The sequence below is a fragment of the Chlorocebus sabaeus genome, chromosome 2 (assembly GCF_047675955.1).
Source record: "Chlorocebus sabaeus isolate Y175 chromosome 2, mChlSab1.0.hap1, whole genome shotgun sequence".
Classification (NCBI taxonomy): domain Eukaryota; kingdom Metazoa; phylum Chordata; class Mammalia; order Primates; family Cercopithecidae; genus Chlorocebus; species Chlorocebus sabaeus.
This window is the reverse complement of record NC_132905.1, coordinates 100,432,729-100,455,490: the sequence shown is the minus strand read 5'-3', so window position 1 is coordinate 100,455,490 and position 22,762 is coordinate 100,432,729. Positions and strand designations below refer to the sequence as shown.

At 44.4% G+C, this 22,762-nt stretch overlaps 1 protein-coding gene across 6 annotated transcripts in view; it reads right to left on the bottom strand.

The window, feature by feature from the left end:
• PRMT2 (protein arginine methyltransferase 2) overlaps positions 1–22,443 on the bottom strand; it is a 31,020-nt gene extending 8,577 nt beyond the window's left edge. The window contains exons 1-7 of one of the 6 annotated variants that reach the window (XM_007971282.3): positions 22,201–22,443; positions 21,405–21,513; positions 20,958–21,052; positions 13,757–13,861; positions 12,904–13,086; positions 7,683–7,844; positions 6,564–6,728 (exon numbers count right to left, since the gene is read on the bottom strand). In XM_007971282.3, the coding sequence (XP_007969473.3) occupies positions 6,564–6,728; positions 7,683–7,844; positions 12,904–13,086; positions 13,757–13,861; positions 20,958–20,996 (654 nt within the window). In that variant the 5' untranslated portion in view covers positions 20,997–21,052; positions 21,405–21,513; positions 22,201–22,443. Of the gene's footprint in view, positions 1–3,258; positions 3,540–6,563; positions 6,729–7,682; positions 7,845–12,903; positions 13,087–13,756; positions 13,862–20,957; positions 21,056–21,404; positions 21,514–22,200 lie in introns of those variants that run through there. The other 5 variants (XM_007971326.3, XM_007971275.3, XM_007971340.3 and 2 more) reach the window with 5 other exon arrangements.
• Between the last annotated feature and the right edge of the window lie 319 nt (positions 22,444–22,762).

The window sequence follows — 22,762 nt, the reverse complement described above, 5'->3', positions numbered from 1 at the left end:
CTCTTCTTTTTGAAAATTGTATCAGCTACTCTAGTTCTCTTAGTCCATTTTTGTGTTGCCAAAAAGGAATATTTGAGGCTGGGTAATTTATAAAGAAATGAGGTTTATTTGGCTCATGGTTCTGCTCTTTGGGAAAGTTCAGGATTGGGCATCTAGTGAGGGCTTCAGGCTGCTTCCCCTCACAGTGGAAGGAAGGCAAAGGGGAGCTGGCACATGCAGAGACCACAGGGTGAGAGCAGAGGCAAGTGGGGGTGCCAGGCTCTTTTTCACAACCAGCTCTTGTTGGGACCTGAGAGCGCGAGAACTCACTTATTTAGGGCATTCATCTATTCATGAGGGATCCACACCCATGACCCAAACACTTCCCACTAGGCCCCACCTCCCAACACCACCACACTGAGGATCAAATTTCAGCATAAGATTTGGTGGGGACAAACCATAGCACTAGTTCCTTTACATTCCACATACATTTCATAATGAGCTTATCTATAAGAACAAATCCTGCTTGGATTCTAATTGGAATTTTATTAAGTCTACAGATCAATTTAAGAACAACATACATCGTTACTAGGTTGAGCCTTATCTCTCCATTTATTTAGGTTTTCTGAGATTTCTTTCATTATCATCTCATCTTTTTTGGCATCCAGATCATGTTTTGTTATATTTCTAAGCCTTTCATATTTTTGAAGCTACTGTAAATAATATTCTTTAATTTCTAATTGTACACTGCAAAGATATATAAATGACTTCTGCATCATGACCTTGCTAAACTACCTTACTAGTTTTAGGAAATTTTCTCATAGATTCCTTAGGATTTTCTGTAGGTTTTTTTGTAGATGTCCTATGTCATGTTAAATTTCCTTCCATTTCTAGTTTGCTGAGCATTTTATCATGAACTGATGTTGAATTTGGTCAATTTTTTTCTGTATTGATATAGTCATGATTTTTCTTTTTCAGACTGTTAATATGGTAGATTACACTGATTGATTTTCAAATATTGAACCAGCCTTGCATTCCAAGGATAGTTTCCTTTTTTGTTATGGTGTATTATTATTCCTTTTATATCTTGCTGGTTTAAATTTGCTAATGTTTTCTTAAGGATTTTTACATTTATGTTGATGAAGCAGTTATTGGTCTGTAGGTTTCACATTTTGTGTTAACCTTGGTTTTGATATTAGGGCAATGCTTACCTCATATAATGAGTGAGGAAGCGTTCCCTCTTCTTTTCCGAAAGAAGTTATTTAGAATTGGAGTTTTTTCTTCATTAAATGTGTTGACAGAATTCACTAGTGAAATCATTTAGGCTAGAGATTTACCATTCAGAAGGCTTTTAAACTATTAATTAAGTATCTTTACTAGTTATTGGACCATTCAGGTTATCTATTTCATGTTAGATGAACTGTGGTAATATGCAGTTTTCAAAAGAACTGGTCCGTTTCATGGCCCTTCTTTGCTTCTCACTCTATGTACATACACTCTATGTATGTACATAGAGGGAGAAGAGGGAAAATGATAACTCAAGAGTATTTCAGGAATACAGTTGTTCCTTGGTGTCTATGGGGGACTTGTTCCAGGATCCCCATGGATACTTAAATCCTTGGATGCTCAAGTCCCCCATATAAAATAATGTGGTTTTTACATGCAGGCTACACACATCCTCCGACAGACTTTGAATCATCTCTAGATTACTTCCACCTAATACAATGTCAATGTTATGTAACTAGCTGTTAGTTACTGTGTTGGTTTGTTATTTGTATTGTTGATATGTTTATTGTTGTGTTGTTATTTTTATTTTCAGATGTTTTCAATACATGTAGGTTGTATCTGCAGATATGGAGCCCACAAATATTTGACTGTACTTCAAATTCTTGTCTTCTTCACCAATCAACTGCTACTATGTCTTTGTTCCAGAGTCCTCAAATAGTTTCTCCCTGTCTGTCTCCAGGATTTATAGCTGCATTCAGTGGGAGAGATGACAGGAGTGTGCCTTCTCCATCTTACCTGGAATTGAAGCTAGGTTACCACTATGTCTAATTTTTAAACACAAAATTGGAATCATACTGTACATACTCTTTGTGCTTTTTTAAAAACCAGCAACATGTCACCAACTTTTTCCAAAGTTCGTTAAAAATCTTTCTAAAACATAATTTTTAATGATCATATGTATTACAACAATTCTATTGTTTCCAATTGTCTCCCCATTGTAAATCGTGCTGCCATAAACATTTTTTAACATAAATTTCTGTACAAATTTGATTATTTCCTTAGGATAATTCCATCAAAAAAATTTTGGTGCCTGGTCTCTGGGTCCAGCTGCTGGGAAGGAGGACACTCTGCAGTCTCAGCACACACCAGCTCCTCCTCCTTCCTCCTCCCCTGAGGTGAATGTGCCCTCAGAAGTGCAAGCTGCCAATTAACTATGCTGCATTTTTTATGACGTGAAAATTCGGAAATGCTCAAGGCCAAAAAAAAAAAAAATCAAGAAAAGAAAAAAGGCTGTCATTTTTTGTCTCAGTGCAGACAAAGTGCGTTGTTGTAGAAGGCGGTGAAGAGACCTTGGTTGGAGATGTAGGTGCAGCCATAAGTGGTCCTTCAAGCATGTGGTGGCAATGTTTCCTGAAAAAGGTATCTCTGTACTTTGCATAAGGCAAGCTTTAAAACCAAGGAATCCAGAAGAGTTGATGGTTTTGTGTGTGTGTGTAGGCACCAGAACTAACACCTCTGAAAAGTAAAATGATCTACATGAGCTCCAGGAATGCAACCAAAAAGAAACATCAAGGCATAAAACATGAACGACAAGTAAAGGGGCCAGAAGTCCTCCCTTGGGCCTGTCCCACTGGGAAGCCAGGTGGCCTTGGTTGTGGCCTCTGCAGGCTGCCCTGTGTAGATCGTCCTTCAGTGCCACAAGCGGAAAGTGCCCGTGTTTACTCTCATCCTCTTGTTGTGTAAATAAGGCAAATACATTTCGGCCAGGGTCTTACTGATGGGGAGCTGTCCCATCACCTAGAGTAAACTACACATTCTATAAATATGTGCAAACAGCCCTAAATAAATCCAAAGTCTAAAGTTTTATTGGTGTGAAATTAAATTCTTATTGGCCACGTGCCTGTTTTCATGAGCTGACTTATAAAGATTTTTGTTAAGCTCAGCATTTGTGATAATACAGTCCATAAAACAGTACAAGGCTGTGTGAAGAGAATTATTACATCTTTGTAACCTCAGCAGTTACTTCGTTTCTTTTGCTTAGAAAATTGGTCATAATGTGGTTGGAATTTTGGTCCAAATTCTTTATTCTTCCTTGAGCTAAACAGAATAACGGAATATAGTATGTCCTCATCACATATGACAGCACTAATACACTAACAACAGTAAGACTGAGTCTGGCAGTCTTTGAATTCTACCAAATGTGTAACGGAGACCCTCAGTGACCCTGCGAAGCGTCCTGAAATCCAGGAGGCAGCCTCTGCACCTGCAGTGCCACTGGCTAGTGGGAGACTGCTGAGTGTGTCCTCAGGAGAACAAGCAAGATCCTGTAACAACTAATGATAACGCAAATTAGGGCTCCATTGTCACCTGTTTTGTTAACAAAAATGATTAAATGGTCTGTTGACAATCTAGGACACCTGTGGTATCTTTACTTGACTCTCCTTCAGAACTTTGCTGCGTCTGCAATAATGAAATATGGAAGAACAAAAAAACTGTAATGCTCTTTGACTTATTCTGTCCTATTTTCCTTCAAAAGGCTTTATCAATTCACACTGACAAAAAGTGTACGGCAGGGTGCATTTCCCCACAACCCCAGCCTGGGGATCATCAGATATTAGAGGACTGCTCAGCCAACTTCCCAGGTCAAAACTATTAAGGTTACTTTTAAATTGTTGGTGACATTAAACAATGTTCAAGCTTCTGGCCTCTGGCATTTCTCTGCCTTTCTAGTCCCCGCTCACCTTCCATGAGGCATCTTTTTATGTGTTTCCTACTGCAACTCTTTATGTCACGCAAGCTGCAATTCTTTAGTTTCATTTACCATTTAATAACTTTTAGCTATGCTAATGTATGAAGGGGAATTTTTTGTCAAATATTTTATTTGACAGCTTCATTATGAACTTGGATCTTAGACCTTTCCCATCCTAACAACAGATAAACTTTTAGCAATTTTTTTAAGTTTCCTCCTTTTCTTAAATATTTAACTCTTGAGCCCATCTGAGGTTTATTTTAGCAGATGGTGTGAAGAAGGGACTCTTTTCTCCAAATCAATCGTTCCAGCACCATCTCTGAATAACTACATGCCCTTGCACTGACTGAAAGCTGGCCCTCCTATGCTAAACGCACATGCACTCTTCCCTGTCTCAGACTTTTACTACATGTCAGTGTCCGAGTCGGAAGACGGGCCAGGAGAGATGAAGGCCTGAGGGCTGAGGGGCTCTGAGAACAGGCAGACAGCAGGCACGGAGGATGGGAGGGGCCAGACGCACAGGTGCAGGGAAGGATGCGGCAGCTCAGGAGAGGGGCAGCCTGGGGACTGAAAGTGAAGGTGGGTGCAGCTGCATCAACAACTCCCAAATTCACACCCGCCCTCCCTCAAAGCCTCCCAACCCTGTACCCCAATAACTATCACCACAGGAATTCTTGCAGCCCCGTCTGCCCTGTTCTGGGCCTCCTTGGGCTGAGTAATGACGGTGGTGCTCCCTCAGTCCCCCCAGGGAGAGTCTGAAGTCGGAGCTGCCTCAAGCCCTCACCTGCAAAGCTCCGCCTACACCCTGCACTGCCTGCACAGGAGAAACCACCACATGGTCCTGTCTGAACTTGCCCCAGCATTCCTCCGAAAGTCCTGCTCAGGGTAGCCCCTCCAGGCCAATGCCCACCAAGACCCCAGCCATGTCCCCCCTGCCCAATCAACAGCTGGCCCTGCACATCAGATGGGCGTCCTGTGTTCAAGACCCACACAGATGTTCACCCTCCCCAAGGTCCTCCCTACCCCGGCCCCCAGCCAGTGCTGGTGGCCCACTCCCTGCGGATCAGGGCTGGGAGGCACCGTCCCGCTCATGCCAGGCCCCCAACAGCACATCCTGCCTGCCGGCCCTGCTCTGCATCTCCACACCTGCGCCATGCCAAGCCCTGGCTCATGCATCTTGACAGTGAAGCCACAGTCAGTCCTGGAAGTCTGTGCACCTCCCACACAGAGGGGCCTCCCCTCACACAGGCTGTCTCAGGCCTCTGCATGCTGGGGCTGGACCACAGCCAGTCCCTGGCCTCCAGTCCTGGCCACACATACCCAGGGGCCTCCAAACACAGCCCACCTCTTACTCCATCACTCACACACACCACTGGCACTCCGCTCGGTGTCCAGGATGTGGCACAAAGTCCTCAGACACACAGTTCCCTACATCTGGCCTCTGCCTCCCTGATGCAACACAGTCTGGCCAATCCGGCCACTGGGCAGCCCTGGAACACAGCAACATGGTGAACACAGTGGCTACTCCTCTCCCCTCCCTCTGCCCCACGTCCCTCCTGTGTCCCTCTCACCCAACCCAGGGCACAGCCAGACACTGCAGCACCCAGGCTTCCCCACGTCAGTGCCCACGCACCCCTGGCCTCACCACAGCCTCACTCCTCCTCTGTCCTCTTTTTGTCCCCGTAGCCAGGCACCAGCTGTCAACAGACACTAATTGAATGGGCACTGCTGTTCAGGGGCAAAGGCGAAAGCCCCTTCAGGGATTGGGAGTGGAGCCCGTTTCTCTAGTGTGTCACAGACGTTATTAATAAGCCAAGTCACAGCATGGACATTGAGTCTATTTACATTTATCTTCTGACAACAAAATTTCAACAGGACTAAAAGCCAAAGCCATCTGTTACCACGGGAAACCGTTTCCTGGAGAAGCAGCAGCCATACTTCACACTCCTTCACCCAGACCCCATCTTTCTGGGTCTCTACACTGAGACGCAGTTTCAGGTTGGGAAGCTCCACTCCAATGTCCTGTGTTCCAGGATGCTGAGCCCAGGAGGAGAGCACCGGGCAGACAGCATCCAGCCACACTCCCGTCACTTTCCCTCCAAGCAGACAGTGTTTGTGCAGGGCATATTCGCAAGCAACCAGAAAACAGTCCACTTCCACCCACATGTGAAACTCAGGGTGAACAACCCAGGACAGGCCAGGCACATGCTGGCCCCACAGATGCCCAAGTGGCTTCACAGCGTCACTGGGGCCAGTCTAAGGTGAGGAGACCCTGGCCAGGGACGAAGGCCCTACTGGCGTTAAAGAAACAGCCTTACCTGTTAGGCACAGAATTTTTACAGATTCCCGAGAACACAGTTCATGTAAATCATTCATGAAAATGTTACATGAACTTTGAGTTAAATTTCTCATAAAGGCATTTTTTAAATCAGGTGAAAATTCAAGACACTGAGCCAATGTCCACACAATAAATTAATTATACCTCACAATAGGGAAAACATCAAAATGAATCATGCATGACTCTTGAGATCCTGAGGTTGGCCCAGCTGAGCCTGTGCTCAGAAGCCCCCCAGCCCCGGACCCCAGCTGCCCGCACGCCCGCCCTCACCAGCAGGCAGGTCCCCATCCACTCGGACACCAGCACGTCCACCTTCTCGGGCAGCACCACGTCCTCCACCTTCTGTTGGAACACGGTGATGATGTCGGCAAAGCCATTCTGCAGGACCAGCTGCCCCGTGTGCTGTGCCATCTCACTGGCCTCCACCGCATACACCTGCAGCAGCAGAAGCACCGTCAGTGCACGCCCAGCCTGCACACGGCCCGTCATCTACTCTCCTGAGTCACAACCAGCATCATGAGAAACGGTCAATGACACAAGAGGGAAGCAGCATTCCAGACAGCAGAGAGAGCGAGGGCTGAGCCACACCTGCCCCTCCAGGGACACCCAGAAAGGAGCCGCCTCTAACCCTCCCGACAGCCCCCACCTCCTGCACAAGACACAGACGCAGGGCTGCAAGTGGGCGGAAGCCTCGCATGCCGAGTCGGCTGCCACATGCACAGCAATCTTAATCCATGACCAGCACAGCAAGTTCTGAGCACCCAAGTGACAATGCTGGTCTGTGCCACATCTGAGGCCTGTGAGACAGTTTCAAACCCAGGGTCTCAGGGAAGGGTCTGGCGGGAAGTGCCCAAGTGCTGGGCCCTGGGTCCTGCAGAGCCTGGACTTGGGTGGACACTGTGCTGCGACCCCACCCACTCTGTAAGGAGTCTCCAAGGCTGCAGCTCAGCTCAGCTCAGCATAGCACAGACGGCCCAAGAGGAGTGGGGAGGGGGCCCAGCGTGTGCACCCCTCCCATCCCCGTGGGACCATCCACACCCAAGGCCCAGCACAGACATGTGGGTGCACCTGTTTGTCTACTCAACTGAAATAAATGTCTCACAGAACATACCCCACCCTGTGCAATTCATGGGGTATTTTCTATTCTGCTCTATTCCTGTCTGTGCTGTTTGTGACTCATTACGTGGGTGCCACAGCCTCTAGCATGCAGTCTCAACACACTGCTGTTTTACCGACCCTGAGCCGCACGTGCAAGGACGCTCACCAACACCACGGAGTCATCAGTGAGCCCTCAACAGCTCAGGGTCACGAGTTAGCACACTCAGAGGCCACCTCGGATGTCACCAGCCTTGGCACAAACACCCGGGACGCGTTCGAGACCCCACTCACCGCTTTAGGCCGCGCATAGTGTGCACAGAAGAGACTGATGATCCCAGTCCCACAGCCCACGTCCAGGATGACTTTATCCGTTAGGGATTCCTTATTCTGCAGGATGACACTGTGGTATTTAGTTGTTCGTGGCTGGTCTGCCAACATTTCCAAGTGGAGTTTCTGGAAGAAATGCAAATTCAGAATCACTGCCTGTGACCTACAGCCACGCCAAGTTCTGGACTGAGATGGAGGTCAGAGCCACAGCTGATGACCCCTGACCCCGCCACCCCACATCTAAAAATATGAGCAAAACATAAGAGCAACAGTACAGGCTTCTGAAGTCCCTCAGCTCAGCACAGCACGGCCAGGCGAGCAGATAGGCAAGAGGGAGCACTGTGCACACAGGGGTACAGTGTCACCCGGACCACTGAGGCTGGAGGGACCACCGCATCCCAACCAGACTCCCCAGGGCCAGGTGTCTGACTAGAGAAAACAGCAATACACCATGAGAGAGGGGCCAGCGCAGGTGGGCAGGGGGTCCCCCGAAGTCCTCTTGCACACATGAGCTCACCCCTCCTGTTCTTGGGGAGTGCCCCGAGGGATAAGCGAGAGACCCAGCCTTGTCCTGAGGGAGGAAAATGCCTGAAACCCAAGGACACCCACATGAGAATCAGCCACCCTGAAAGGAGGCAGAGGAAGGCTTGCTCAGGGCAGCCAGCAAAGCCGCGGGCTGGAGGAGAGGCTGCACCCCTCCCACCAGCACCCTCAAGCTGCAGAAGGCCCAGCGTAGAAACAGCATCGCCAGAAAGAAGACAGGCAGCAGGCGGGAGCAGAGCGAGGACCGCGCCCAGACCACACCAGCAGACAGGAGCCTGCACGAGGCCCTCAGAGCCCACCATGGAGCCTCCCAAGACTCCGCAGAATAAAAAACAAAGGGACAGGTGGGAGGAGGTGGGAGGCACAGACAACAAAGCAAGGCCCAACTCTCCTGCCCGGAAGCAAAGGGTGGGAAAGGCCTACAGTGCCAACACCAATGGAGACAGAGCTGGAGCAGCTACGTCAGCACCATACAGAACGCAGTTCAGAGCAAACCAGATTCCCATCGGTTCACATCAACACAGGAATCAATTCACCCAGAGGACATGATTATTCTAAATACTTCTGTACCTAAAAACAGATCTTCAAAATACATAGAGCAAAACCAATACAGATGCAAGAAGAAACAGACAAATTCACAATTAGCACAGTGTGCTCTCAGTAACTGACTGAAGAAGACAGAAAAATTGGTAAGACTGTGGAAGGCCTGGACATCACTGTCAACCAAGTTAATCTCACTGGTATTTAGAGAACACTTCACCCAACCCCTTATAATAGTAATAAAAAATATCTAGGAACAAATTGAACAAGAAAAGTGTACAACCATGTATGATAAAGAGATATTATCCTTATCTTAAAATGCTGAAAGATATTAAACAAAGCTTAAGTAATGGGAGACTGAGAATCAATGTTATAAAGATGTCAGTTCTCCCAAAATTAACATAAACATTCCATGTACTACCTACTAAAGGAGGAAGCACAACAGAATAATAAAATTAGTTTCAAAACAGTAAGTGCCCAAGGCTAATGAGGAAAATGCTTAAAAAAAAAATAAGAACTGCTGGAGATCTAGCTCTTGCATATCTACAAAGGTGCAATGATGAAAATGATGCACCACTGGGAGCTGCAGTAAACAGAGCAGTGAAATGGCAGCGATTCTGCAGCAGACCCCTGAAATCCAGAGCACGACAAACGCAGCATTTCGCGTCAATGGGAAGGGAACTGTCCAGTAACTGAGGTTGGGATCGCTGGGTATTTGTGGCATAAATTAGGGCGGAATTTTACATTATATTTTTTTACAACGAATAAGTTATAGATTGATTTGAAATCTCACAGTTTAAAATAGGATCAGAAGGCTAGGTGGGGTGGCTCACCCCTGTAATTCCAGCACTTTGGGAAGCTGAGGTGAGAGGGTCCCTTACACCCAGGAGTTTGAGGCTACAGTGAACTATGATTGCACCACTGCACCCCAGCCAGTCATACGACACAGTGTGACGCCATTTCTAAAACACACAAAAAGTAAAAATAACATAGAACCATAACAGTTCTGAAAAAAAAAAGTGTGGGTATTTATAATCATAGTGAGGAAGGTTTTTCACAAAGAAAAGAAAACGAAATCACAAAGAAAAGAAAAACATATTAGGCTATACAAAGAAAAAAGTTCTATGTGGAAAAAAATTTCACAAAGTCACAAAAATTCACAAATTCAGGCTAAATTAACACACAAATCAACAAAAATCAAAAGAAAGGGGCAAATAATATGAAAGCTTATAAAAAAAGAAAAAATACAAAAGGCCAACAAACACATAAAAGATGATCAATCTTACTTAAAAAATGGGAATCAAAATTAAAAGATGCCATATTTAACCTTTACGATCAAAGTCCTTTTTCACTTCGATTTGTGGTAGGGAAATGGACTTTCACACACCATCAGTGGATCCATGCCATGGTCTGAACTGTCCCAAAAATCCATGTGCTAAAACTTAATCACCCATGTGATGGCACTAAGAGGCCACCTTTGGAGGTTACTATGAAAGGGTTTGTGGTGGAAGAGGCACTCCCAGCCCTCCCACCTTCACCGTGAGGACAGCCTGAGGAGCCATCTTGGACACCAATGCCAGTACCCCCCCCAGCCTCCAGAAATGCGAGAAATGAAGCTTTGTTCTTCATAACTTACTCAGTCTAAGGTATTTTGTTACAGCAGCACAAACTTAAATTACACACTTAGTCGTGTGTAATTAGCAAATCTTTCTGGAGGGCGAATTGGCAACATCCACTTAAGGAAACCACACATGTACACACACACACCACACACACCCCCCCCAGGAATTTACCCTATAGAAATTCTAAATAGCATTTAACAGGATTATATAGGACTCCATTACAGCATTATTTATCATGATAAAAAGCTGTTAAATAACCACTGTCCAAATGGCAACAGGATCCTTTTAAAGTCACACAATGCTCTGCAGCTGTTATAAAGAGTGACAGGCGCCAATATGAGAGATCTTCAAAATACTACAGCTACGTGAAAAGAGCAAGGTGAAGACCTGAGTGTTGGAACAATGCCTTTTCTATACATTAAAAACATAAAATAAATTAGGTGTCACTTGGACTTCATAAGCACAGAGGAATCTGGTGGGCCGTGGTTCTTTGAGCTGAGAGGTGGCAGAGCTGGGAGGCTGGCATCGGCTTTTCATTATGTATCTTTCCTTAACGGATAGAAATCACTAACCATGTACAGACGTGAATAATTTTTAACACTTCTAACTGTGAAAAATATAGCATGCCTACAAAAAAGTGCAATAAAAAGTATCTGCACAGTTTATTAAGTATAGTTATATAGCAAACACCTCTATATCCAAACACCTCTGTATCTATATCCAACCCCAGAACACTGCCAGCACGTCAGAACTTCCGACTCAGCCACGCTGGTCCCAGAGCCTCCCCTACCAGCACGTCAGAACTTCTGACTCAGCCACGCTGGTCCCAGAGCCTCCCCTACCAGCACGTCAGAACTTCTGACTCAGCCACACTGGTCCCAGAGCCTCCCCTACCAGCAGGTAACCTCCAACCAACTCTCAGGGGAGCCACTCCTGCTCTCAGTCTCACCACCCAGGCACACTCACAAACAGTACCTTCTGGCGGAACACGATGGTTCATGCTTGTAATTCCAGCCCTTTGGGAGGCTGAGACAGGAGGATCACTTGAGGCCAGGAGTTTGAGACCAGTCTGGCCAACATAGTGAAACCCCCTCCACTAAAAATACAAAAATGAGTCAGGCATGGTGGCACGCACCTGTAGTCCCAGGTACACAGGAGGCTGTGGCAGGAGAATTGTTTGAACCCAGGAGGCAGAGGCTGCGGTGAACCGAGATCCCGCCACTGCACTCCAGCCTGGGTAACAGAGCAAAACTCTGTCTCAAAACAAACAAACAAAAAACCTTCTAATGTGGCCTCTTAACTTTATATAATTGAGTCAAACGTTATAGATTCTTTGCCCTATTCCTTCTTTCACCTAACATTATTTTTATAACATTCACCCTGCAAGTAACTGTTTTCATCTAGTTTTAAAATGTAACCAGAGATTGTTGCCTAGACCATAGGTTATAGGCAATTTCTCTATGGTGGGGAAAAAAATTCAGTAAGCTGTTTAGAAGTTGGGCTTTTATTATTTTTTTAGGGACAGAGTCTGGTTCAATCACCCAGGCTGGAGTGCAGTAGCTCAATCATAGCTCACTGCAGCCTTGAACTCCTGGCTTCAAGTGATGCTCTGACCTCAGTTTCCCAAAGTCCTGTGATTACAGGCATGAGCCACCACACCTGACCTAAGTATTCTTCTTCACAGATTTATAGAATTATTTCTATTTTTTTTCTTTTTGAGACAGGCTCTCGCTCTGTAGCCCAGGCTGAAGTGCTATGGCACCATCATGGCTCACTGCAGCCTCGGCCTCCAAGGCTTGAGCCATCCTCTCACTTCAGCCTCTCGAGTAGCTGGGACTACAGGCATGCACCACCATGCCCAGCTAATTTTATATATATAGTTTTTTGTAGAGACAAATTATATTTTTTATTTTTTCTCACTATGTCGTCAGGCTGGTCTTAAACACTCGGCCTCAAGCGATCCTCTTGCCTTGGCCTCCCAAAGCGTAGGGACTGCAGGTGTCAGCCACCACACCCAGTCGAATTTCATTTTTAAAGTAAAATTTACTACTTTAAAAAAAAAATGCTGAGAGAACATGCACATAATCTCACTGCTCAAATCATATCTCTAAGCCAGGGGTCAGCAAACTAAGCCACAGGCCAAATCTAGCCCACCACCTGTTTTTGGATGGCCTCCAAACTAACAATGGTTTTTACACTTTTAAATCATTTAATCAAAGGAATAATTTGTGACACATGAAAACTATATAGTATAAATTCAAATTTCAGGGTCCATAAATAAAGTTTTATTGGAACACAACCCTGCACACTTTGTGTGTCATCCACAGTGGCTTCCACACAACCATGTCAGAGCTGAGTGGCTTCAACAGAGACGCTCTGGCCTGCAAGACTATGGACCTGCTCTGAAAGATGCAGTAGGAACTAAAGCTAGAGAGAACCCACCGCCTGGACAGCTGAACAGGGAATTAAAAAAACGATACCAGAGTTCCATAGCTGCCGAAGTACTCTTCATCCTGCCACGTGTCTTCTGGGTCGTACTCATCCATCTGCTTCCCCACATGGTTTGCTGGAATGTACCCACAGTAGCCCGCACGCTCGCCCCACCACCAATCTGCAGTGGTTTGTCTCAGGATAAGAATTTTTTCTCCTCTCAAAAAACTGAGCTGGAAAAAAAAAAAGTTAAAATTCAATTCAATAAGAAAACCAGTCATTGGTATTTCAAGTGTGGCTCAGTAATAAATCCCACCGATGGTGACAAAATCACAGAGATCTCAAACAGGAGTCAGTGGGTAATGACAGCAACTAAGAATGTTTGCAAGTGACACCACAACTTAGCGATACCTCTGGAACATCTACCTGAAAGGAGGGCACAGCTTAACTGATTTTTTTTTAAAAAGGAGTAAACATTTTCAAATGGCTTAGGAGAGAATTTCTCAACAGCCTCTTCATTGTAACTCAACTATGCCAACTGACTTACTGGAGGCTTAGGCTAAGAAATTCCTGTCACAAAGGAAACAAAGCTACATCCAAGGAGATATAGCTTGATACATTTGGTAGCCTTACTTTTCATCAACTGGGTGGGTTCTAAATTCCAAGTAGAAACCAGAACAGGTGCTTCTGCCCCTGGCTGAGGGTCCCCACTCCACACCTGGTATTTTCACACGTGCTTGGGGCAGTACCGGTTAGGCTGTGAGTTTCACACCCAGGTCTTGTGTGGCCCTAAGCATCTGAATACTTCTTCATTTAACTTTGATATGACTTCTGCAAAATTTATCTCATTTTGCCACTGAACATGCTGGAAACCACAAAGCACTGTCCACCACGCATGGCTACCTGGGTCTCATCAGTGGCAGCATAGTCTGCGATGGCCACGAACTCCTCTGGCTGTACTCCCTCCTGCAGGAGACCGGCCTCACTGTACTCAGCAGGCTCTTCTTCCTGCTCAAAAACAAGGAAAGGGTGAGGAGAGGACGTGGGAGCTTTTTTTTTTTTTGGCTATGTTATTAAGATGGTTTCAAATTTCAAATACAGATTCATGTGTCCAAGTATTTATTATACAAACCATTTGGATCATCTTTACTACTATAATCAAAGGCTGTCACCTTCACTCTAAATTTCTTTAAAAAAAAAAAAATGATTTGGACCCTAAAAGAGAACACCAAAGCAAGAAGTCAGAAACAGGCACTGCCAGTGTCTATGTGGTGAGGAGCCCTTGTCCTTCATCGGCCATGCTTCCTGAACATGATCATCAACCCCACGAAGAGAAACCAGCGTGAGGACAGAGCCGGGGGCCCAGCATCCCAGGCAGGCACAGCCAGGGGCCTGTGGAAAGAGCTGATGGCACAAACCTCCACGAGGCAGCAGAGCCCAGCTTGGACCCGCACGGTTCCTTGGAGTCTCCCCCAACCCCTCCTTTTTTTTTTTTTCTTTTTTTTTGAGACAGAGTCTAGTTCTGTTGCCCAGGCTGGCATGATCTCAGCTCAGTGCAACCTCTACTGCCTCCCAGGTTCAGGCGATTCTGATGCCTCAGCCTCCCAAGTAGCTGGGACTACAGGTGTGCACCACTACACCCAGCTAATTTTTTGTATTTTTAGTAGAGACGGGGTTTTGCCATATGTTGCCGAGGTTGGCCTCGAAATCCTGGGCTCAGACAATCCACCTGCCTCATTTTCCCAAAGTGCCAGAACTACAGGCATGAGTCACCATGCCTGGCCGTCCACTTTATACAAGAATAAGTTTGTCTGGAAGACATCACTGCAGAGGGCAGAACCTCAAATCACACACTCCAGTTCAATGAATCAACCCTGTCTCAACACAAACACTTTAAACACATTTTCCTAAACATAAAAGTAATTCGTGTTTACTTTAGAAAATGTGTGAAAACACCAAGTACACAGAAGAAAATTTCACTGTAATTTCACTCACTGATCACAGATAATAACAGACAGCACACTGGTATTTATACTTTCAGACTTTTAAAAAAGTGGACATGTAACACAAGTACAAAGCGTTCACTGGGTTCACACAATAAGCCTGTGACCTATGGTTTTCACTCTATAAACTCTGAACATTTTTCGTATTAAATATACTTCTAACACTATTTAGTATCTGTAGAGTATTCCAGTCTATGAATTATCACGACTTACCTATCCAGTTTCCTAGTCTCGTACATTTGGACTTCTCAGTTTTTACTATTCTAAATTATGTTAAGATGAACTTCCTTCAACATAAATCATTCTGCATGTACCTTAATCTTCTTAGGGTAAGTCTCTGAACACGAACTTGATGGACCGAGACTATGCGTACTTTACGGCTTTTGGTTTTACCACCCAGTGCCCTCCAGTAAGGTGTTCCTTGGGCTGCTTGCTGAGAGGGAACGGCCAATCTTCCCACACTCTCACTCAATAGATACCAATCACTTTAGTCTCTGTCAATTTGGCGGGTAAAAATCACTTTCTTACTTCCATTTGCCTCTCTTTGTGTGGTTAGACGTTTTTAAAATACTTGCCAGCATCTTTTTTTACCTTGTTAACTGCCTGTTTGTACCCTTTGTGCTTTTCCCTATGCCAGGAGCATGACTCACAAGGCAGCACTGCCCTCTGCTTGCTCTCCACCCCATCACTGATCCACCCAGCCCAGGCAACCCTTACTAACCCCCCGCTGTGCGGCCTTCCACACCCCCACCATGCCCACGTCATACACAAACCCCTGTGTACACATATACATACACACACACACGCACGCACGCACGCACGCACACACCCAGGCCCTTTCTTTGCTTGGCTTTTTTTTTTTTTTTGAGATGGAGTCTCGCTCTGTCGCCCATGCTGGAGTGCAGTGGCACAATCTCGGCTCACTGCAACTTCCACCTCCCCAGTTCAAGCAATTCACGTGCCTCAGCCTCCCGAGGGGCTGGGACTACAGGTGTGTGTCACTATGCCTGGCTAATTTTTGCATTTTTGGTAGAAATGGATGGGGTTTTGTAATGTTGGCCAGGCTGGTCTCGAACTCCTGACTTCAAGTGATCTGCCCACCTCAGCTTCCCAAAGTGCTGGCATTACAAGGGTGGGCCACCAAGCCTGAACTGCACTTTGCTTTTCTTACACAATACCTTCTGGAAAAACTCTCCACTGTCAGAACCCTGATTTACTACTTTCAATGGCTATACGATATTCCATAGCAGGAACTTCGCTTGATTCTTCAGCCATCCCCCATTGATAGACACTGTCTTGGGATCCGGTTTTCTACCACCATAACTGATGCTGCAACAAAAGTAGTCTGTGCACAGATAAGCTTATCTGATGACATTTTATTTCTGCGGGATAGATTGCCAAGGTTGAAGAATACGCTTTTTTGTTTTTTTTGGTTTTTTTTTTGAGATGAGGTCACCGTCTGTCGCCCAGGCTAGAGTGCAGTGACACGATCCTGGCTCATGGCAATCTCCACCTCCCAAGCTAAAGCAATCCTCCTACCTCAGCCTCTCAAGTAGCTGGGACTACTCTTTGTATAATATAGATCCTATTTGACATCTGAAGAAATTGTTTTACAAACATATTGTTTTCCCAGTTATCTTGTTTAGGATCAACCACTTCAAGAGTCAGGTCAACAGAAATTTTCCAAACTGAAGCACAAAAAGAAAAACAAACAAACAAACAAACAAAAACCAAATAAGAATAGAGCATGAGACATGTCAAACAGCAGCAAAAATTCTAACTTATCTTTACATGGCAACCCCAAAAAAGAAGAGAGAGGATAAGGCAGAAAAAAATAAATGAAGAGATAATGGTGGTGATTTTTCCAAAACTAACAAAAAAAAGATCATCAAGGCCAAAGTGGATAGGTCACCTGAGGTCAGAAGTTTGAGACCAGCCTGGTGAACATGGTGCAACCCCGTCTCTACTAAAAATACAAAAAATTAGCCAGGTGTGGTTACTCGTGTCTGTCATCCCAGCCACTTGGAAGGCTGAGGCAGGAGAATCGCTTGAACCCAGGAGGTGGAAGTTACAGTGAACTGAGATCACAGCACTGCACTCCAGCCTGGGTGACAGAGAGAGACTTCGTGTCAAAACAAAACAAAACAAAACAAACAAACAAAAACTCATTAACTCACAGATTCAAGAAGCTCAACTAACCCTAAGCGGGAAAAACAAGAAGAAAACTGCTAAAAACCCCCAAAATGAGAAAAATCCTAAATGCAGCCAATGTGAAAAAGGAATACATTACATTTAGTGGAACAACAGTAAAATATTGCTGACTTCTCATCAGAAACAGAGGCCAGAAGACAGTAAAATGGCATCTTTAAAGTGTTAAATAAAAACTGCAAACTTAAAATCCCGAATCAAGCTATTCTTCAAAAATGTAGGCAAAACACATTTCATAGTTTGACACAGCAGACTCACACTAGTAAATATAAACATACAGCTGTTAGGTTGAAGGGAAATGATCCTACATGAAAACACAGAATGCAGGAAAAAAGGAAAGATCTCAAAAAAGGCAAATAATATGTGGGGAAACATAAAAGACTATTTAACTTTATTAAAAAAAGACTCAACAATGACAATTTATTGTGGGGTTTACAACATATGTAAAATTAAAATGATACATCAACAGTACAAAAATATGGGTGCTGGTAAATGAAATTAACTTATAAGATCTTTACCTTATGAAGCGGTTAAAAAAAAAAGACTGAAATTGAGAGGATGCATATTGCAATTTCTTGGGAAAACACTAAAATAATATGAAAAGATACAGCTAACAAGCTAGTAAAGGAGGTAATGTGGAATTATAGAAAATATTTATTAATCCACAAGAGGGCAGGAATGCAGACATGCACAAAAAAGAAATGTGACAAATATAAAACAAATAGCAAGATGTTACACTTAATCATATTAGTCATTACATTAAATGTTAATAGACTAAATACTCCAATTCAGAGGCAGAAATTGTGTTTAACAGAGCAACAAAAAAAAGACCTAAGAGCTAGACCCGACTAGCTCTTTACAAGAAAAATGCTTTAAACATAAGGACTGGAGGGAAAAAAAAAATACACACACACACACTCTTTATTATTATAGAAAATATTTTTATACTTTATTATATAGAAAATAAAGTATATTATTATAGAAAATACTTTATTTTCTATAATTTCCCTAAGAATGGGGATATTTCCCTATGCCAGGAGCATGACTCACAAGGCAGCAATGCCCTCTGCTTGCTCTCCACCCCATCACTGATCCACCCAGCCCAGGCAACCTTTACTAACCCCCCGCTGTGCGGCCTTCCACACCCCCACCATGCCCATGTCATACACAAACCCCTGTGTACACACATACATACACACACACACACACACACGCACACACGCACACACCCAGGCTCTTTCTTTGCTTGGCTTTTTTTTTTTTTTTTTTGAGATGGAGTCTCGCTCTGTCACCCAGGCTGGAGTGCTATAATAATAGAGCCGGTATAGCTATATTAACACTAAAAAAAGGTACATGCAAGAAAAGAAGTATTTATTAACAGGTAAAAAGACAGATATTTTATAAAAAAAATAAGGTCGATTAATCTGGTAAACAAAACCTATACTAAATAAATACACCCAATAACAGGGACTCAAAATATAGAAAGCAAAAAGTGATAGAACCAAAAGGAAAAATAGATATATCTACAATCATAGTGGAGAATTTTTAGTAACTGATAGAAGATGGCAAAAAAAAAAAAAAATCAGAAAAGACATAGAGTTTTGAACAATACTAATAACACATTTGATCTTAATGGCATTTATAGAATGCTACACTCAACAACTGCAGAATACATAGTCTTTGCAAGTGCTCATGGAACATTCACCAAAATATTCCATATGATTAGAATATAAAGCAGGTATGAATAAATTTCAAAAGACTGAAATTATAGAGGATGTTATGTTCTCTGACCAAGGTAATTAAAGCAAAATTAAATAAGAAAAAGTAAAATTTCCAAAATGTTTAGAAACTGGTCAACATACTTTCAAATAGTCCAGAAAATGTCTAATTTCCACCGAATATATTAGAAAATATTTTGAATAATGAAAATGCAATGCATTTAAATACGTGACGTATAGCTACAGCAATGATTAGAGGAAAGTCATAGCTTTAAAGACTAAAGGAAATAAAGACAAAAGCAGAAATCAATGAAATAGAAAAACAGAGAAATCAACACAGATAAAATTGGTTCTTTATAAAAATAAAATTGATAAAACCCTAAAAAAAAGACTGATCAAGTGGGAAAAAAGGAGATAAAATACAAATTACCATTATCAGACATCTATTCTATAATGGAGGGTAGTATTAACAGGATGAACACAAGTATTACTGAAGTACCACCATGACCCTTAAGTAGTCAGCAAAATTAAAGTAACAAGATACCATTTTTTAACCCATGAGACTGACCAAAACTTAAAAGTCTGATGCTGTCAAGTGTTAGCAAGCACTATTGTGGGCTACTGACCTGTGAACTAGTAAAGTCATTGTGGGAAACAACTGATCATTACCCAGTAAAACTGAAACTTGCAGTCCCTTGCACCCTGCAATGCCATTATTGGAGCACAGAGGCATGGAGAAGGATGGTCACTACAGCATTGTTTGAAATAGAAAAAACTAGAAACAACTTAAGTGTCCAACAAAAGGGGAATAAGTAAAATGGGGTATATGCCTACTGTATAGCAGTGAGACTGCAACAGGCCCATACACATAACTACAGCTAGGATACTTTATACTTTCAGAGAAGGAATACACTACAGGAGCACCCTACAGTGGCGGGATTGAACCAGCATTACACATATATCAACAAGGACAAATTCCCCAAAGGTAAAGTTAAATGAACAGGCAAGCTACAGGTGACACTGAGAGTATGACACCACTTATGGAAACTTTAAAAAGCACACACAAACAATATCATATGTCATTCAAGGATATCTATATAAGCCACAGAGGTGTAAAAAATGGTGCAGTGACACAAAACAGATTCAGGATTCACAGTAGTGTTTGCCTCTAGAAAGAGAAGAGGAAAAATAGGACTGAGATTGGGGAACAAACTTTATCTAGAGGGTTGGTTTTTCTTTTTTAAGACATGAAGTCTCACTTTATTGGCCAGGCTGGAATGCAGTGGCTATTCACAGACACAATCAGAATACACAACACCCTCAAACTCCTGGCTCCAAGTGATCCCCCCGCTTCAGCCTCCTGAGTAGCTGAACTACAGATACATCCGACAGTATTTTTATTTTATAAATATATATATAAAACCTAACATACACTGCTTAATGCACTTGATGTTTACAATATCATTCTGGAAATATCCTAATATTTGTTAACTTTATCAAAAGAAAAATAAGATGTCCACAGAATTAAAACATTTTATGAATAATTAAAGAAATCAATGAAAGATGCTGACTATAAATAAAATTCCTGTATATAAAAACCCAAATGAAAACAGATCATTGGAATGAAAGAGAAAAAAAAGAAAATATTAAAATTGACATAACAGATACGGAAATGCTTTTTAAAAATAGTATCTATTATTCAGTTGGTGAGTTTTACACAATCAACATTCCTTAAAATTTGAGGGGTTTTTTTACTGCTAACTTGAACGAAACTATATGAGTACCCTAGGCAGAAACAGTATGAATACATAAATCTTTTCTAATGTGTCCAACTTGCCTTCAATATATTGCTGGTATTATGCCTGAAATTGTATAGAACAGCTCAGAAAATATGCTTGCTTTGCCATTTCACATACCAAAAATGGAACCCTAAATCATGGTGATGTTTAGGGCTTAAGTATTTCCTTAGAAGTGTTAGGGTGCCCAATGCAGGATGTCACCTTAGAGACACTGTGTTTCCTCTGCCTCACAATCTTCACATTTAAGCATTCTACTGCTGGTGGCCACCTTCCAAGGCACAAGTCAAGCTCCACCATATCTGTGAGCTGTTGCTTAGCTCTCTGTAATGTTCACATTCATTAAACACAGATTTTTAGGAACTGGAACCGAAATTACCTGCGATTCACTTCTGGGACAGTCACCTGACGTTGCCATAGTTCTCTTAGGCTCTGCCTCATAACTGCTACATTATTTCATTTTCTTCTCCATTTCTACTTTTAAAAAGAGAAGGAGACACAAAGTACTTGTTATACTGCTTAATAATTAAGTTCACTTCACTTCTAAGGGGCATGATAAATGTCGTCTACCAAATAGAAGTAAAATGTGTATGTGTAAAGAATAGTATAGAAATGAAAATTTACAATTCTCTACAGAGACAAAAGCATTTAAAAATCATAAACTTCAAATAGTGTGTTTTCTTCACTAGTCTGAAAGGTGTTAATCTTATTCATTTGCCGAAGCCTGTTAGTTTCTGTTAGATCAGGTGTCGACTTAAGGCAATAAATCAGTATTCATTCATTTCTGAGAACTGTGACAGCTTTAATTCCAATTAAAAGTCCCTACCTGGGACTTTACAGTGTTTCCACTAACAGGAACCAAAGTCTGCATCTTCCAGTCTTTTCCTTCTTCTCAATTCTTATTTTTCCAGTGACAGTGTAATCCACACTCTGCTCTGGGATCAGTGTGTTTTTTCAATTGCATAGCAATTCTTTGTTTAAAATGCATGCTTCACTTCTAAATCCAGCCTTGAAGCTTATTTTTGTGATATTCGTAGTTACAAACGCTTACTGATTTACATAATTACATTTTCATTGGAAAACCTGGGTCCAAATTGGGAAGGGGTCGGAGAGGAGGCCGGGGTGCGTGCAGGATCCAGCTCTCCTAAGACGCCCTCGGAAGGAACAGGATCATGGAGGGTGGGAACAAGTGGCCAATGAGGGCGGGTGAGAAGGGGGCAGGAAGCGAGGGGGCCGCGCATAGACGCAGGGGCACGAGAGGGTCAGGCTGGGCGAGCGCCGCGAGCTACGGGGCAGGGGCCTTCAGGCAGGTGGGCGTGGTCGCGAAGGGCGTGGCAGAGATGGCGGGGTGGGCGTGGCCGCAGAGGGCGGGGCCATGGAAGGAGCTGGATGGTGGGAGTGGCCGGGAAGGGGCGCGGCGCTCAGGGAAGGCTGTGACGGGGACCCAGCTCCCGTTACGACGCCAGGGCAGGTGGCAGAGATCGCGAAGGCGCTCGGAGGCCCCAGAAGGGGGCGGAGGCCTCTGTCCGCCAGCGACGCACACGCAGTGCGAGGACGCCTCACCTGGCCTGTCCTTCCTTACGTGCAGTCCAGTCACCTGAGCGGCCCATCAGGACACCTACCTCAGCCGCGTTTCTCCGCTGAGTTCCGCGTCCACACCGCCAGCGCGGAGGGGCGGACGGTCTTTTCCAGGAGCCTGAGCCAACGCCCTCAACCCGCGCAAGCGCAGTGCACGCACGCCGTCAGCCGAGAGGTCCCGCCCAGGGTCCGGCGTCCCGCGCAGGCGCAGTGCTCAGACGGCCCCCCCTTCCAGGGGAGCCGAGCCACCGCCCTCGACTCGCGCAGGCGCGCTGCTCACAGACCGTCTGCAGGCAGCGCACTTCACGTCTGAGCTTCCCGCGCTCTTGCGAACCGAGGCCCAGCGCCCCCTTGTGTGGAGCTTGTCCCCAACCGCCCCGCCCCGACGCGGGGGGCTCGGTTTGGGGTCTGACCCAGGGTGCAGGGCGCGGGGCGGGAGGCAGACCTTGGGCCGGGGGCGGGGTTGGGCCCCTCACGACCTGGGAAGCGACAACCCCTACGAGCCACAAAATGGCTGGGGCTTGGGGAACACCTACCTCCTCGTGTCTTCCCTCAAATAATTCAGTTAACTTTCCCGTCCGCGCTGCTCGGTGCGCGCCCTCTGCT